Source organism: Plasmodium brasilianum, chromosome 10 (genome assembly GCF_023973825.1).
Source record: "Plasmodium brasilianum strain Bolivian I chromosome 10, whole genome shotgun sequence".
Lineage (NCBI taxonomy): Eukaryota > Apicomplexa > Aconoidasida > Haemosporida > Plasmodiidae > Plasmodium > Plasmodium brasilianum.
The window spans coordinates 1383626-1400176 of record NC_090123.1 but is presented as its reverse complement, the minus strand read 5'-3'; the positions used below and the strand labels follow the sequence as shown (position 1 = coordinate 1400176).

At 27.4% G+C, this 16551-nt stretch overlaps 4 protein-coding genes across 4 annotated transcripts; 3 read left to right on the top strand and 1 right to left on the bottom strand.

The window, feature by feature from the left end:
- Positions 1-4684: 4684 nt before the first annotated feature.
- MKS88_003346 (uncharacterized protein) lies at positions 4685-6600 on the top strand (the record flags this gene model as incomplete). Its single annotated transcript, XM_067216430.1, has 5 exons — positions 4685-4836; positions 5570-5659; positions 5717-5993; positions 6133-6284; positions 6525-6600. The coding sequence occupies 5 exons, from the start codon at positions 4685-4687 to the stop codon at positions 6598-6600; spliced, it is 747 nt and encodes a 248-aa protein (XP_067073077.1).
- Positions 6601-9244: 2644 nt separating this feature from the next.
- MKS88_003345 (uncharacterized protein) lies at positions 9245-13107 on the top strand (the record flags this gene model as incomplete). Its single annotated transcript, XM_067216429.1, has 3 exons — positions 9245-9278; positions 9749-9827; positions 9894-13107. 3 exons carry the CDS (start codon positions 9245-9247, stop codon positions 13105-13107), a joined length of 3327 nt encoding a protein of 1108 aa, XP_067073076.1.
- A 737-nt stretch (positions 13108-13844) lies between these two features.
- Positions 13845-14981, bottom strand: MKS88_003344 (ribosome biogenesis protein RPF2; the record flags this gene model as incomplete). Its single annotated transcript, XM_067216427.1, has 1 exon — positions 13845-14981. One exon carries the CDS (start codon positions 14979-14981, stop codon positions 13845-13847), a length of 1137 nt encoding a protein of 378 aa, XP_067073075.1.
- Positions 14982-15249: 268 nt separating this feature from the next.
- Positions 15250-16530, top strand: MKS88_003343 (rRNA-processing protein EBP2; the record flags this gene model as incomplete). Its single annotated transcript, XM_067216426.1, has 2 exons — positions 15250-15332; positions 16335-16530. The coding sequence occupies 2 exons, from the start codon at positions 15250-15252 to the stop codon at positions 16528-16530; spliced, it is 279 nt and encodes a 92-aa protein (XP_067073074.1).
- Between the last annotated feature and the right edge of the window lie 21 nt (positions 16531-16551).

The following is a 16551-nucleotide window of genomic DNA, read 5'->3' as shown; positions in this document are numbered from 1 at the left end:
GAATGCATAAATATAGTAACAACCATTTGTTTATAATTATTTTCACCACTTTCAAGTATATATGATGTGGAGAGAAAATGGAAAAGTGTACATGTGTTTAGTTTTATGCGCCTATACTTGTACATATGTCCACGTGCATGTATATATATATGTATGTATGTATGTACGTATGTATGTATGTACGTATGTATGTATGTATGTACGTATGTATGTATGTACGTATGTATGTATGTACGTATGTATGTATGTACGTATGTATGTACCTATGCGTGTACATTTATGTATAACGGAGCATAATTTCTCGCTCTACATGCACATAATTTATATCTTCTAAAGAGGAATATAATCGCTGTTTCTTTTTTATATTTCACAGAATAGTAATGAAATTATAGATACTTCAAAAAGAAAAAGAAATTATATTTCTACAATTAAATACATGAGGATGTATAACAAAAAAAAAAAAAAAAAAAAAAAAAAAGGTTATATTACAGCTTATAAAAAAAGGTAATAAATATTTTTGCTAAAAGCATAGCATAAAAATAATAGCAAAGTTTACACAATTCCCGATGAACATATGTGCATATTTTATTTTATAAAATTGTGTGTGTGTGTGTACACACATCGAAATGAAATGAAGTCCTATAAAACGCAAATTAATAATAAAAAAAAAAAAAAAAAAAAGAGCTAAGATACTCAAAAAGTAACATCATGAATGAACAAAAAAACCCTCTTTACTGTTTACTGTATACACATTACACTTAACTATTTGCACTTTACATTTACTCATCTTTTCCTTTCTTTTTTTGAAGGCATATAATATCAAATTATTCATATAATGTGTATTTTTAACTTCTTAAAAAATAAATAAATAAAAGTAGTATCAAAAAGGTAAGAAGCACCTAATAGAAATTCATTGAAGGTATTGCTTTTGACAAAAACAAGAAATACACACAAAGCTATATTTTCTACAAATATAGATAGTTTTTATTTACAGAAAAAAAAAGGGGAAAAAAAAAAAAAAAATAGCTAACACACCTTAATATAAAAGTGAAATAATTAAGTACTAATTTAACACATTCTACAACATAACTATTTATTATATTTAAAAAAAAAAAAAAAAAAAAAAAATAGCCTAAAAGAAGAACCCTTATTTTGATTGTAATAAATACAACAGTACATTCTTAACACGTTTTCATTTGCATCCTTGCATATATCTGTTTTCCTCTTAACTTTCCGTTCATTTTTTTTTTTTTTTTTTTTTTTCATGTTTTAGAAGTGATTGTTACATTCTCTAAGCATTTATTAAACATTTAGTAAACATCTAGCAAACATCTAGTTAACACCTAGTAAACATCTAGCAAACATTTAGTTTAACACCTTGTAAACATCTAGTTAAAATCTAATGAACATTTAATAAAAATCCAATCAAAATCTATTATACTATTTTTTCTTAAAAAAAGGAAAGGGGGTGAAATTGACATAAAAAATTGGCAATAAATAAAAAAATAAATATTAAACAAATGAACAAACAAATGAACAAACAAATGAACAAACAAATGAACAAACAAATGAACAAACAAATGAACAAACAAATGAACAAACAAATGAACAAACAAATGAACAAACAAATGAACAAACAAATGAACAAACAAATGAACAAACAAATGAACAAACAAATGAACAAACAAATGAACAAACAAATGAACAAACAAATAAACAAACAAATAAACAAACAAATAAACAAACAAATAAACAAACAAATAAACAAACAAACAATCAGATAAACCGATGAGTGAATACATTATAAACATTACATAATATAGTTCTAACATGACCTATAATATAATTATTTAATTACAATAATCTTATACCCAAATTTACAAAAATAACTAAGGTTCTAGCCATAACATCTTAGGCAAAGCAGTTCAGTAACTCACTATGTTCCTCTATAAAAAAAGAAAAAGAAAAAAAAAAAGGGAAAAAGAACGAAAGGAAAAACATGAAGAAAACTCCCTAATTTTAAAAAATTTGATAAAGAAAAAAATTATTCAAATATAATGAAAAAAATTAATCAAATATAATGAAAAAAATTAATCAAATATAATGAAAAAAATTAATCAAATATAATGAAAAAAATTAATCAAATATAATGAAAAAAATTAATCAAATATAATGAAAAAAATTAATCAAATATAATGAAAAAAATTAATTAAATTTACTGAAAAAAATTAATGAAAATGTGTTATTTGCATATTATGAGCCCCTTTTTGTTTTTCTTTTATGTTTTATACTTTATTTTTCCTTTTCGCTTTTTTTTGCTTTTATTCGTTTTCTCTATGTTCCTTCACAAAATATATATGGTTGTCTTTGCTTCCTTATTTTTGTTTTCTTTTTCATATTTAAAAAAAACAAAAAAAGGCAAATAGGTTTATAAAAAAAAAAAAAAAAAATAAGCAAAAACAAAAGCAAAAGCAAAATAACAACGATAATATATAACACAAAAACTAAAGTTAAAATAATAAAACGTTAATATGCTTCTGTTTATACGGATATCCAGGATGGTATTTAAAATTTGTGTAATTCTAAGCACGTTTAACAAAAAGAGTACCATTTGTTCTTACCTACGATAGGCACATACATATATGTACCTATATATATATATGTTGAACATAACCGTACTATCTATTTTTTGACCTTAAATGATATGTTAAAATAGACAATTGAACAATTTAAGAACTTTTACCGGTTTAATGGAGTTATTTTATTTTTTAATTTTTTTTAATTTTTTTATTTTTTTTATTTTTTTATTTTTTTTATTTTTTTTTTTTTTTTATTTTTTTATTTATTTTATTATTCTTTTTTTTTTTGGAAAAGGTGGTGATGGAACTTTTATAAAACAAAAAAAAACCATGGCTTTTGTGATATGTATATACTCTAACGTATGTACATATTAAATGTAGATATATGTATAATTATTAATAAGTAAACAACATGGGCGGCAAATTTTTTTTTTTATTTTTTAATAAGATATTTATACAAGTTTAGTCTAATCAATGTGCATGATATTAATTTCCCAATCTTTTTTTTAATTTTCCGTGCACATTACGTTTTGTAGTTCTTTTTCAAAAAGCATATTTTTTTCTGAGCCCATAAGCGTTTAGATATGTAGATGTATATATATATATGTATAGTAATAAAAATCTTTTTTTTTTTTTTTTTTTGTGCGAATCATTTTTACGAGTTATGGACTGAGAAAAACCTTAAAAGGGAAAATAAAACAATTGTTTCGCTTATCAAATTTTTTCATCCCTTTTGAAATGTTTGATGTTTCACCATTTGTTAATCCTTAAAATATTTAAAATATATAGGAAACACAAATAAAAGAAAAATACCTTGAGAATTTTATAAAATGAAATATATAAAAAGTTTCATACTTTCAAAAGTTCGTAATGCTATAAACACTTTATATATATATATATATATATATATATATATATATGCAATTTTTAATCTTTATCAAAAATAATTTTCCTCTTTTGTAAGAATAAAATGCTTACTTAATTATTATAACTCATAAAAATATAATCAACATTAGTTTTTCCCTTATAGTATGTGTGAAGGGAGGAAGTACCTTTTTATTATTTTTTTTAAATATTAACGCGAATATCAGTGAAACGGGATGTTGTTCAGTGAATGGGTAGAATGTAACATGCGTAATATATACGTATTATACGTAATAAACAAAATGAACGTGATAAACATAATAAACGTAATAAACATTTATGAATGAACAAAAAAATTTATTATATGATGTAGAAGCTGTTGTAAGGAATATAAGTTAACATCGCTTAAAAAAATAAAAATAAATAAAACTACATTAACATACTTACTAGGTTATATTAAAAGAAAAAACATAACTGTAAATGTGAGGAAATTTTGAGAACAGTAAGAGGCAAAAAGTAACTATGCAATTATTTTCCCTTAATATTGTTATTAATCCACTGAGATCATTTTTTTTTTTTTTCCTATTTTTTTCCATTTTATCTGTGCACTAAATTAATACTTGAGAAAAAAAAAAAAAAAAAAAAAAAAAAAAAAAAAAAAAAAAAAAAAAAAAAAAAAAAAAAAAAAAAAAAAAAAAAAAAAAAAAAAAAAAAAAAAAAAAAAAAAAAAAAAAAAAAAAAAAATATATATATTGCTAAATACTGAAGGTCCTTATTCAAGCTTACCAAATTTTTTATAACCTTCTCATGCAATAACTAAAATAAAATAACAGACTTTTAATGTTATTTAAGAAACACAACAACCTAAAAAAAAAGAAAAAAAAATGTGTTAATGCTGAGAGAAATATTTTAACTTTTCAGGTTTAATACTCGTATATTTTACAGACATTTACACACATAATATTTGTGTGTTTGTTTGCTATTTTGGTCTGATTTTTTGCTTCCTATTTTGCTTCCTTTTTTGCTTCCTATTTTGCTTCCTTTTTTGCTTCCTATTTTGCTTCCTATTTTGCTTCCTTTTTTGCTTCCTTTTTTTCTTCCTTCGTTGCTTCCTTCGTTGCTTCCTTCGTTGCTTCCTTCGTTGCTTCCTTCGTTGCTTCCTTTTTTTGCCGTAAAATTGTATATACATAAATATATATGTACACACGGTACCTATGTTTTTTCTTTTTTAACGATTAACTATGGAATGCAACGATAAAGAAAATGTAAGTATGAGTGATGATCTTAAGGAAGAACAAGAAAATATAAAAGGGGAAAATGACAATTTGAATTTGCAAATGCATGAAGTACTACAACGTGGAAAAAATTTAGATGAAGAAATTTCATCGAACAGGTAAAGATACAACATTGGACTGAAAGACAAAAAATCTTCGTTTCTTAATTGAGGGGGTGTATTGTGCAGTAAATGGTGGTAATTCATCGAAAAAAAAAAAAAAAATAGAATAAAATAAATAAATAAACTAAAATAAAATAAATTAAAACAAGGAAAAATAAATAAAAAAAAAAGAAAAAAGAAAAAAAATGAAACTTAGGAAATATAATATGGAGTAAATGAAAAAGAACAAAACCACATAAAACCAGTTTAATGAAATAAAGTAAAAGACATTTCGTAAACGTCTATTATTTGCTCCTTCGTTACATCATGACGACATATTTTCCTGCATTGTTCATGTTCAAATTGAACAATTATAACACTTATTATTATTTTTTCGCAAAATTATTTTTAAAGAACTCAAAAAGTTGAAAAGATTATGAAAAAAAAAAAAAAAAAAAAAAATATTCGTACACTCACACAGACACATACATATAACATACGTGCTACATAAGTACTACGCACATGGTACATATACCCTTACATACGTGTTACACATATTAATGCTGTCGTGCGAACAAGAAAAGAAGAAAAAAATGTTTATAAGTATAAATAAAAATCATACCTGATTTAAATGATAAGAGGAGCTTGTGTAACTGCTGATCATGTGCATGTATATATATGCATATGTATAGCTAATCTTTTTTTATTTCTGCACCTTTTTATTGTTAACTCTTTTTTGTTAAATTTGTAGAGTGGGTCCACTTGTAGCGAAGGTAAAAAAATTAAGCAATAACGGATTTACAGATAATATAACTAAGGAAGCAATAGTGAAGGCGTCCAGGTAACACCATCATTAAAAGGAGAACTGCTCCATGTATAGGAGTATTTCTCTCTATAGAAATATTGCTAATTGTAGATGTGCTTCCGATCATAGATGTGCTTCTGATCATAGAAGTGCTGCTGATCTTAGAAGTGCTTCTGATCATAGAAGTGCTGCTGATCTTAGAAGTGCTTCTGATCATAGAAGTGCTGCTGATCTTAGAAGTGCTTCTGATCATAGAAGTGCTGCTGATCATAGATGTGCTTCTGATCATAGAAGTGCTGCTGATCTTAGAAGTGCTGCTGATCTTAGAAGTGCTTCTGATCTTAGAAGTGCTGCTAATCATAGAAATGATGTTAATAATTTATCATTTATAGCTACCTCTGATAATATATTCCTTTTAATCCTATTTCATCGCGTTATTTTTGCTGTTTTTTACCTTACCCTCTTTTCGCGTTCTTGTTTAACATAATTATTGCAGAATTATTTCCAAGAACGAAAGAGTTCAAATGGAATATAGTGGAGTTGGACTACGTAGCAAAGATAAAAGTTCTGACGAAGGAGAAAGTTATGATATGAACAGGCAAGGTGTTCATGTAAATGATGATGAGGAAAACGTCACTGAAAAACAGCCGAAAAAGAAATTGTAAGGATAAAAATGAAAAAAAGGAAAAAAAGGAAAATAAGGAAAATAAGGAAAATAAGAAAAATAAGAAAAATAAGAAAAATAAGGAAAACAAAGAATAAAAATTAAATATATTAAAATGACCTAAACAAATTGCTTAAAATTGAATAAAATTACAAATAATTCCAAAAAATTATGCACATGAATTAGCTGTGTATGTGCAAATTTTTTTTTTTTTTTTTTTTTTTTGACGTCATGTAGCTTGTTGGGGGCACAGTGTATTATGCCTGGATATGATAAAGAACTGCTAGAAAAGCTGAAGAACAGAAGAGTATAATTATTTGTGTATAGATAAAAAGGTAATAGTTCATTTCGGTTAACATATTTTTCGTTCTATTACATATAATTTAAGTTTTTTACATTGCTCTTTTTTTCTTTTTAACCTTCTTTTATTTAAATAAATTTTTATTAAAAGCACTAAAATATTACAGTCGTTTCAAAAATAAAAAGAGCACTTTGAACAAGCCCAAAGAAATAACACTTTATTGAATTTCCTGCGACATAATTTAACAATATTACAGTAGCATATGTACGTACGAATATATATGTACATGTTAATAAGTATATGCAAATCGGTATATATATGTACTTGTGCCATTATATAAATATATACATACACGTGCCTACGTATGTGTGCAATTTTTTTCATTTGGAAACAGCAATATTGTGTGACGATTATAAAATAAAATAAACATTGTATCATGTTATATATACGAATTTTCCAATTTTTTTTTTTTTTTTTCATTTCATATTATTAACAATGAGGTTTAGTAATGTGCGGTACACGGGTATTTTATAAAATTGCTACATATTTGTATCATATTTATGAACTACTTCAACTACACATTAATAAATAAATAGAAATATATACATATGTATATATGCAAATGTATATTATAACAGTTGGATATGGCACATTAAAAAATATTACAATTGTGTACATATCATGTCAAACCTGCCACTACTGCAAAGATGTGTGCAAAAAGCGACATACAATTGTTCAAACATGTTCGCTTTGTATTATTTATACAGCTGTTTCGGTATAATAATTTGGTCATGTTTGATATGAACTTACTTGTGTTAATAAAAAAAAAAAAAAATACACATATATATGTATATATATATATGTGCCTATATACTTTTAAATTATTCCCACTTTTCAACTCTACAAGAATCCTTACTTTTCTTTTCACCTAATATGTTCCAAGTTATGCATATCTAAGATTTGGACAAAAGTGTTATAAGCATATATGGATATATAGATATATAGATACATAGATACATACATATATATATGAATGCTTGTACCTACTTAGTACCATTTTGAATAAACTAAACATCAGTATTTGCCCAACTAACTGCCTACAATCCATTCAAAATTGTAACAGAATTAAACTGTTTTTGAAAATAATTAAGTACATGTATTATGTACATAATCTTACATTTTTAACACAGTGTTATTAAAAATATTAAAAGAAAAGACGTGAATGTTTGATTCTCGCAAAAAATAATAACACAATATAAATGAACAAACGAAAGAATAAACTAACGAATGAGCGAACGAATAAACAAATAAATAAATGAATGAATTGTGAAACGAGAATAGGAAAAACAAATGTTTTATCTTTTTTACGCGCTTACTGTAAAAAAAGGTTAAAAATGTTCATAGAAAAAAAAGGAAAAAGAAAAATATAAAAAAAGGGCATGCACATTGTTCATATATTTGTGGTACTTACATCTTTTTAACGTTTGCAATGTAAGTACTATTTATAACACGTATAATTTTATAATTTTGTAACATCATAATTTTGTAATATCATAATTTTGTAACATCATAATTTTGTAATATCATAATTTTGTAATATCATAATTTTGTAATATCATAATTTTGTAATATCATAATTTTGTAACATCATAATTTTGTAATATCATAATTCTGTAATATCATAATTTTGTAACATCATAATTTTGTAATATCATAATTTTGTAACATCATAATTTTGTAATATCATAATTTTGTAATATCATAATTTTGTAATATCATAATTTTGTAATATCATAATTTTGTAATATCATAATTTTGTAATATCATAATTTTGTAATATCATAATTTTGTAATATCATAATTTTGTAATATCATAATTTTGTAATATCATAATTTTGTAATATCATAATTTTGTAATATCATAATTTTGTAACATCATAATTTTGTAATATCATAATTTTGTAATATCATAATTTTGTGATATCATAATTTTGTAATATCATAATTTTTTTATATTTTTTTCCTTTATTATTCTCTTACAACAATTTATGGATCCCCAATAAAAATATAATGTAATAAAAAAGAGCGAAAGTAAAATGAATTTTTAGCATACTTAAAATTTTTTTTTTTTTTTACCTGAACTTCACAGCTTTTTTTACTATTTTTTAAGTTTTTTCGAATTTCGAATTTTTTATTCGTATTTTATCTATTTTATTTTTTATTCGTATTTTATCTATTTTATCTTTTATTCGTATTTTATCTATTTTATCTTTTATTCGTATTTTATCTATTTTATTTTTTATTCGTATTTTATCTATTTTATTTTTTATTCGTATTTTATCTATTTTATTTTTTATTCGTATTTTGTTATTTCGTTATTTTGTTATTTCGTTATTTCGTTATTTCGTTATTTTTTATATTTAATTTTTTGTTTTTAATTTTTTGTTTTAAATTTTTTGTTTTAAATTTTGCTCCCATTTTTTCTCGAACTGCCCAGTGAAAGGAAAAGATGTGAATAAAAGGAAAAACGCGGTTCAGTCATTTAACCATCTTCTGCCTACAGCTACTAATACGAATGCATCGTTTTGCGTCTTTGCTTTTGATAGAGACTAACAAAGTAGACTTGTTAATATATGCCTAAAGAAGCTTCATCTAAATGGTAGAATGTTCAGATACAAAGCTATATTTTGGTGAGTACTTCTTTCCATTTGTTTTGTTCATCCACATGCTATTATTTGAGGAAGTATTTTTTTTTTTTTTTTAAATGTATACATTTTTAAATTTCGCTAAGGTATAATTGTACATATATATATGTATATATATATATGTATATGTATGTATATATATGTATATGTATGTATATATATGTATATGTTTGTATATATATGTATATGTATGTATATGTATGTATATATATGTATATATATGTAGAGTTACGTATATACTTAAATCTTACTCCCAATACGCCCTACATGAGTCTTTGGAAAATTATAGCTTTTGGGCACTTGCATTTGTGTGCTATTTTGGCATGTATACACATTTTTTCTCCATTCAAAATAAAATGTTCGTTGTTTCCAAGTTGTTAAGTATTTTGACTCAAATTCATTGTTAACCATTCCTTTGCTTCTTTTTTTTTTTTTTTTTTTTTTTTTCTTTGTAGTATCTAATCTACCTTTTGACGTAACAGAAGATAAATTAAGAGAATATTTTTCGCCAAAGTATGAACTAACATACTGCAGGTAAGGAAGAACAAAAAGATCCTATTTCCATTGTTCGAAATTTCGTGCTTCGATATGTGCTACTAGGTCCATTTGTTACTACTTCCATTTTATTAGGCTGAAGAGAACGCAGTTTGGGGTGAAAAGTTGCCACGGGTATTTGCGTTTGAAAGGAAGAGAAAGAGTAAACGAACAGGTAAATGAAGAAGATGTTGGATCCTTTGTTGAAAAAAACTGTCTTGAAAATAGCTCCATATGGATTGACTTAATTGAAGAGGATAATGTAAATGATACAGAAGAAATCGAAAGGGAAGGAGTAAACCACGAGAAAGGGTTGTATGGAAGCTACAAATATAGCTCTAATGTAAGTATGCATGATGCAGGTACAAATGAAAATGATGGTAATGGTGATAGCAACGATGATAGATTCGATGATAGCAATGCTTGTGATTCCATTCTTGTTAGGGAAGAAACCAGAGAAAGGAACATACGGAACAGTAAAAAGTTAATGACCAAAAAAAAAGGGAAAATCGAAATAATAAATGAAAAGGGAAATATAACAAGGTATGGGAAATCCATAATAGATAATATGAATATGTATGATATTGTTTTGTTAATAAATAAACTACAAGAATTAGTAAGATTATCTCCTCAAACAGCTATTAAGATGTTAAATGAAAATAAAACCATATATTATTCTCTAGTTCATGCTCTTTTTCTTCTTGGAATTTTAAACGTAGACATTTATCAATTAAATGATGAAGAAATTAGTCTTAGCCGTTTTTATAAAATTAAAGATAATTTTCAGTATTTGTACACGTCAAAAGGGGGGGAGCCATATGATGATGAGGAGGAAGTAGAGATAGTGGTAGGTGGCACATCTAAGATGTCTAATATGTCGAACATGCAAGGTCAGGAGGGAGGAAATGAAAAAGAAACAGAACAGGGGGGAAATAAGATATGGACAGGGGTGAAGATGAATATGCATATGAACATGGATACGAGTTCGTATATGCATATGCATAAGACTAATGAACCGGAGGAAGCAGCTCCATATGAGGGGAATCATTATGAATATTTTGAAGAGCAGTCTAAACCTTTTATATATGTAGACAATTTTGGAAAAAAAGGTATAAGAAGGAACAGAACGGATTTTCATATAAATGAAATTAATGATAGTACCATTCCGTTAAATGAAAAGAAAAGAATAATGATGGATGATTCGAATAATATTTTAGAAGAACTAAAATATAGTCATCAAATAAATAATAATAAAAAATTGTATTATGATAAATATAACAGTAGTAACATTAGCACACATATAGGGTATAATAATAATAATAATAATAATAATAATAATAATTCTAAAACGAATGAAATGTTAAATGGCAGCAGTCATACTAATAATAGAAATAACATGAGGAATAAATATTATGGAAAATTTACCAATTCTTTTAATAGTACTAGTAGAAGCGGACATAAGGAAGATTCCGATGATTTCAAGAATACTGGAGGAGGAAGCATTGGCAGTATTCACGGCAGTAACACTCATGGAAGTAGCACAAGAGGAGGTAACCCCAGAGGAAGTAACACTCAAGGAAGTAACTTCCTTGGCGGAAATATTAACCACTTTATTGGGTGTAACAATACTGATGTGTCAAAAAAGAAGAATCATATGACGAACAAAACTGTGCATCTCAATGCATTTAACCGAGTAGCTCCTTCCACAGGTATTAGTAAAGAAATGAATGTTTACTCCAACAAAATAAACAAAAATAAATATGTAAATTATAAGAATTATAATAACACATCAGTTTCTCTTTACCATAATACGTACAATTATAACAGTAACAAAAGTATGAATAATCAATTTGTCCAAAAATACGCAAAAAAAAAAGGATCTACAGATATGTTTAGCACAAAAAAGCAAAAACATCTTTACAGTAATGCAAAAAATGATTTCACCAAGAATAAAGGTAATAGTTTTTATGGAATGAACACCAACAATGATATAGACAGAGGGATTGACGTAGAAGCAAATACACAGATAGATGACAGGTTTTGTCATTATGGTAATGCAGAATGGGTAACAACATATATGCAAGAAAAGACTAATTCCCTTGCTGAAGGGGATTACGAGGGATACACCCTCGACAAGGGAAAGTACAACGACGGTTATAGAGATGGATACAACGATAAGTACAGCGATAGGCACAACGATAGGCATAGCGATAGGCATGGCTATAGGCATAGCGATAGGCATAGCGATAGGCATAGCGATAGGTACAGTGATAGATGTAGCGATAAGTACAGTGATAGATGTAGCGATAAGTACAGCGATAGACCTAGCGATAAGTACAGCGATAGACCTAGCGATAGATTTAGGGGAGGTAATGACAATGGTAACAGCAATGGTGCGCACAGGAAAAGGAATCTCATTGCCAGTCAATTGAGGTCTAACACGCGTCCATTGTATGGTGGAGGTGCAAGTGCGAAAACGAAAAATGAGTCGTTTAATGAAGATCAGAATAAAGAAAGGGATATGGTGCATAACGCAGTGCGTAATGAGCTTGATAACGAACTGCATGACGAGCTACAAAACTTGAAGAACGAATCGCCCAAAGTTATGCATGATGGAGTGCTGGCATGGACTAATCGTGATATGTATGATATACCAAATTATGAGCAAAACAGAAATACAAATGATATATCCAATTGTTACATCGAACATGTGCACTCAACTGAAGTAACTATGGACAAGTGCAAATATTATGATAGAAGAGGCAGTGGAACAAATGGAGCAAATGATAAACGAAATGAAGATATGCAAGAAAAGCTTGTTAATGAATCGAATGTACACAAGGATGATAACCAACATGTAGCGTATGGGAAAAAACTTATTAATAAGATAAAAAAATATAGCAACAATCAACGAAGAGGAATTAAACTAATAGATAGGAATAATGAAGAAGAGATAAATGACGAAAAGACGATCAGAGTAAAAAATGTAAATATTAATATAAATGTAAATAACGAAATGAATAAAACAGATGATAATAATACAATGATGAATGAACATTTAAAAATGCTTTTAAATAAATTGAAAGTGACCTTAAATGATATTCCACATGCAGAAGAAGATTTAATAAAAGAAGTAATTAATCAAAAAAGCATTCTTCGAAATATTTTAAAAAGTAAATATGCTGATATGTTGAACTGGAGCAACGAACAAATATTGCGTGTCTTATCCATAAGGAAGTCCCTGAGGAGTCAAGGGCACAGTGTTAATGGGCCGATTTAGAATCGATCTGTTGGTTCAGTTGACGCACAGGAATACTGCCCTAGTATTCTTCATACGGGGAGTATACATGTATGCGCACACATATACGTATGTATATAAGTACATGTGAAGGTGTGTGTGTGTGTGTGCACGCGCATGCGCGAGCATACGAGCACTCCATGTGAACCTTTTATTGTTGCCTGCAAGTTAACATTTTTGTTAATACGTCGTATAAACACATATTGTGCACACATATGTGTGTATAACATTTTTTTTTTTGTTTAACTTCTTAAAAACAACATATTTAGTAAAAATAAAAAAAAAAAAAAAAAAAAAGCAAAAGCAAAAGCGAAAGAAGATGAAGCAAAATAAAGCAGAATAAATAAACTGAAAAAAATCGTAAGAACCGAATTTACACACATAAATTATCATGTTAAGGGCAGGCCAAAAATAAAAGCCTAATGTGTAGCTTCTTTTCTGAAATGTAAAATATAAATATTTATAGATATTAAAATTTGCCTGTTCCTGCTTAAGGCCTGAACACGTATGAAAATTGTACATACCAAATAATATGTCGTTTGTTCGCTTCATTTGTACGTGTACAGGTGAGTAGTATATATACATATATATATATATATATGTGTGGGTGTATATATACCGATGTTCACATGTACGTATATACAACACGTTCGTGTAACAGTTTACCCATCTCGTGTGGGCTGTACTTGGATATATGTACTACATGTACTGGAAGTCGCTCATTCATGTTTCCCCTTTTTGCTATTAACTTTATTCGTCTTTTTAAGAATTTTAGTATGCTTTGTGTGCAACTTGGTAAAATTCTGCTTTTGAACATATACCCTTTTGATGCTATTTCCAAACTCATCCACTTTAACTTTTTTAATTTTATTCTTTTTAGGGATATCTGCCTTTTTAATAGCTTCCTGAAATAAATGGTAGTCAGGTATTTTGTAGTTTTCTAATGTGAATTCAAAGCGCGGTCCAATTTCTTCTAATTCTGGTATGTCCTTGTCCGTTTGGCTCAAAACCCCCTTTCTTAGTAGGTACTGTCGAAATGATATAACGTATTTGTTCTTCCCGTCTACATCCCTGTAACTACGATTACTTTTGCCACCAACGTTGTTGATGCCCACGTTGTCCGTGTGAGCACCTTTGATACCTACACTGCTACTTAAATTATCACTACCCAACTTATTAGCGTTTTCTCCCGAATCTCCTCTACTTGTATTACTAGTACCATTAACGCAGTTGTTATCAATGCTGACAATCCTCTCATAGGCAGTCAAAACTATCAAGCGCTGTATACTATTCCGAGTGAAAGAATCCACATTTCTGTGTTTAAAAAAATCAAATAAAATATTTTTCAAGTATTTGGTAACATCAGTTTGGTCGAAGTATGATCCTTGTATTAGGACAATGGGTTTCGTATCAGATATAATTTCTTTTGATAAAGGAAATATGTGAAATGGAATAAAAGAGACTAGAGAAAAAACATAGTAATCCAAAATATTTTTATTATATAATCTTCCTAAAATAAATCTAGATGGATTTTTTTTAGTTGAAAATATACAAAAAAAAAAAGAACAGCTATTATAAATACATATATCCACTAAACTGTCAATCTTATCCAATAAATTCGATAAATTCTGATGCAATTTCGGCATATAACATGTTAAAGGTTTACGTAATATATATATATCTTGCATAAAATTTTTTAACAATTCTGTTCTTTTGTTGCTACTTATGAATAAGCAATTCTTCGAGCCTTCATGAAATTCTCCTTCTCGTTTTTTTAAAATGACTTTTCCTTTTCTCGTTTTTGCTTTCTCTCCTCTTATCCTATCAATGATATCTTCTTTGCTTTCGTCGTACATTTTCGTGGGACAAAAAAAAAAAAAAAAAAAAATCCAACAAACGGGTTAACAGGTTAACAGGGTAACACGTTAACAAGTTAACACGCTAACAAGTTAACAGACGAGTTATCAAACGAAGGGCCACTCCTGACTGCAACTCTCCCTAAATATCCCCGTGTTTACAATTCTGTTCTTCACATAACAAGCGCTAGAGCAAAATGTTCTAAGTACTAATTTACCTACAGTGTTGCATGTGAACATACATATTATCACTTCCGATTAGTACAATATGATTCGGGATGATATATGCTGGGCTTATATACGCTGTTTTAATTATGAAGTTAACAAGGAGAAAAACTCGAATGGGGCATTGTAAATATGCCTACCTGTTCTCAATTTTATGAATATATGCATATATACATGCATATATACATGCATATATACATGTATATATACATATATATATATATATATGTATAAAGTATAATTTGTATGTATAATTGTACGTAAAGAAAAGAATATACGTGAATAATATTGCATTGCATAATGACAATCTGGTAACAGCGAATTCTTGATACGTTAAAAACGCATGTATATTTATAATGCCATATTTTAAAAAATATACGCACTTCAGATATTTTATTTTTTTTAAATTATATACATAATAATAGACTACAAATATATACTAGGAAACTTAAAATGGTGCCACAGAAAGATTTAAAAAAAAAAAAAAAAAAAGATAAAATGAAACGAAATGAAACGAAATGAAGCGAAATAAAACAAAACAAAATAACGCAGAATAAAAGAGAATAAAATGAAATAACCTACTTAAAAATCGAAAAAGGGAAAAAAGGAAAAAAAAAAAAATTCAACTGAGGTTTGTTTTGCCAGTATCATGCATAAAAATAAAAGATGAGAACAAAAAGTAGTGAACTGAAGGGAACAGACCAATGCATACGTTACAGTTTACTCTACCCGTTTTGCCGTTTTGCCGTTTTGCCGTTTTGCCGTTTTGCCGTTTTGCCGTTTTATCGTTTTATCGTTTTATCGTTTTATTGCTTTTTGTTTTTTATTTTTTATTTTTTTTTCCCTTCTACATTTTACAAGCGCTTAATATCATGCATATAAAAACATAACTAAGCGTAAAATAATTTACACGTTCATACGTTCATACGTTCATACGTTCATCTCGTATAAACATGCATGTTACGTTAGCACTCTTATAAGCGCTCCTTTACGTTTTATACCTTTCCTAATCCTATTTCTAAGGCATTACATTTTTTTTTTTTTTTATATTATTTTGTTTTATTTTCTAGTTTTTTTTTTTTTTTTTTTTTCATTATGTCGGTAAGTATTATAAACGGCACTCACCAGAGTACTGACTGCGCGATGGAGAAAAAAAAAAAAAAAAAAAAGTAGTAACATCAACAGCATCAACAGCAACAAAAGCAACAATAACATCAACAGCATCAACAGCAACAAAAGCAACAATAACATCAACAGCAACAGCAACAGCAACAGCAACAACATCAACAGCTATGAAGGATTTAGAAGGAGTTATAGGAAGTAGGGAGGGAAAAAACAAAATTAC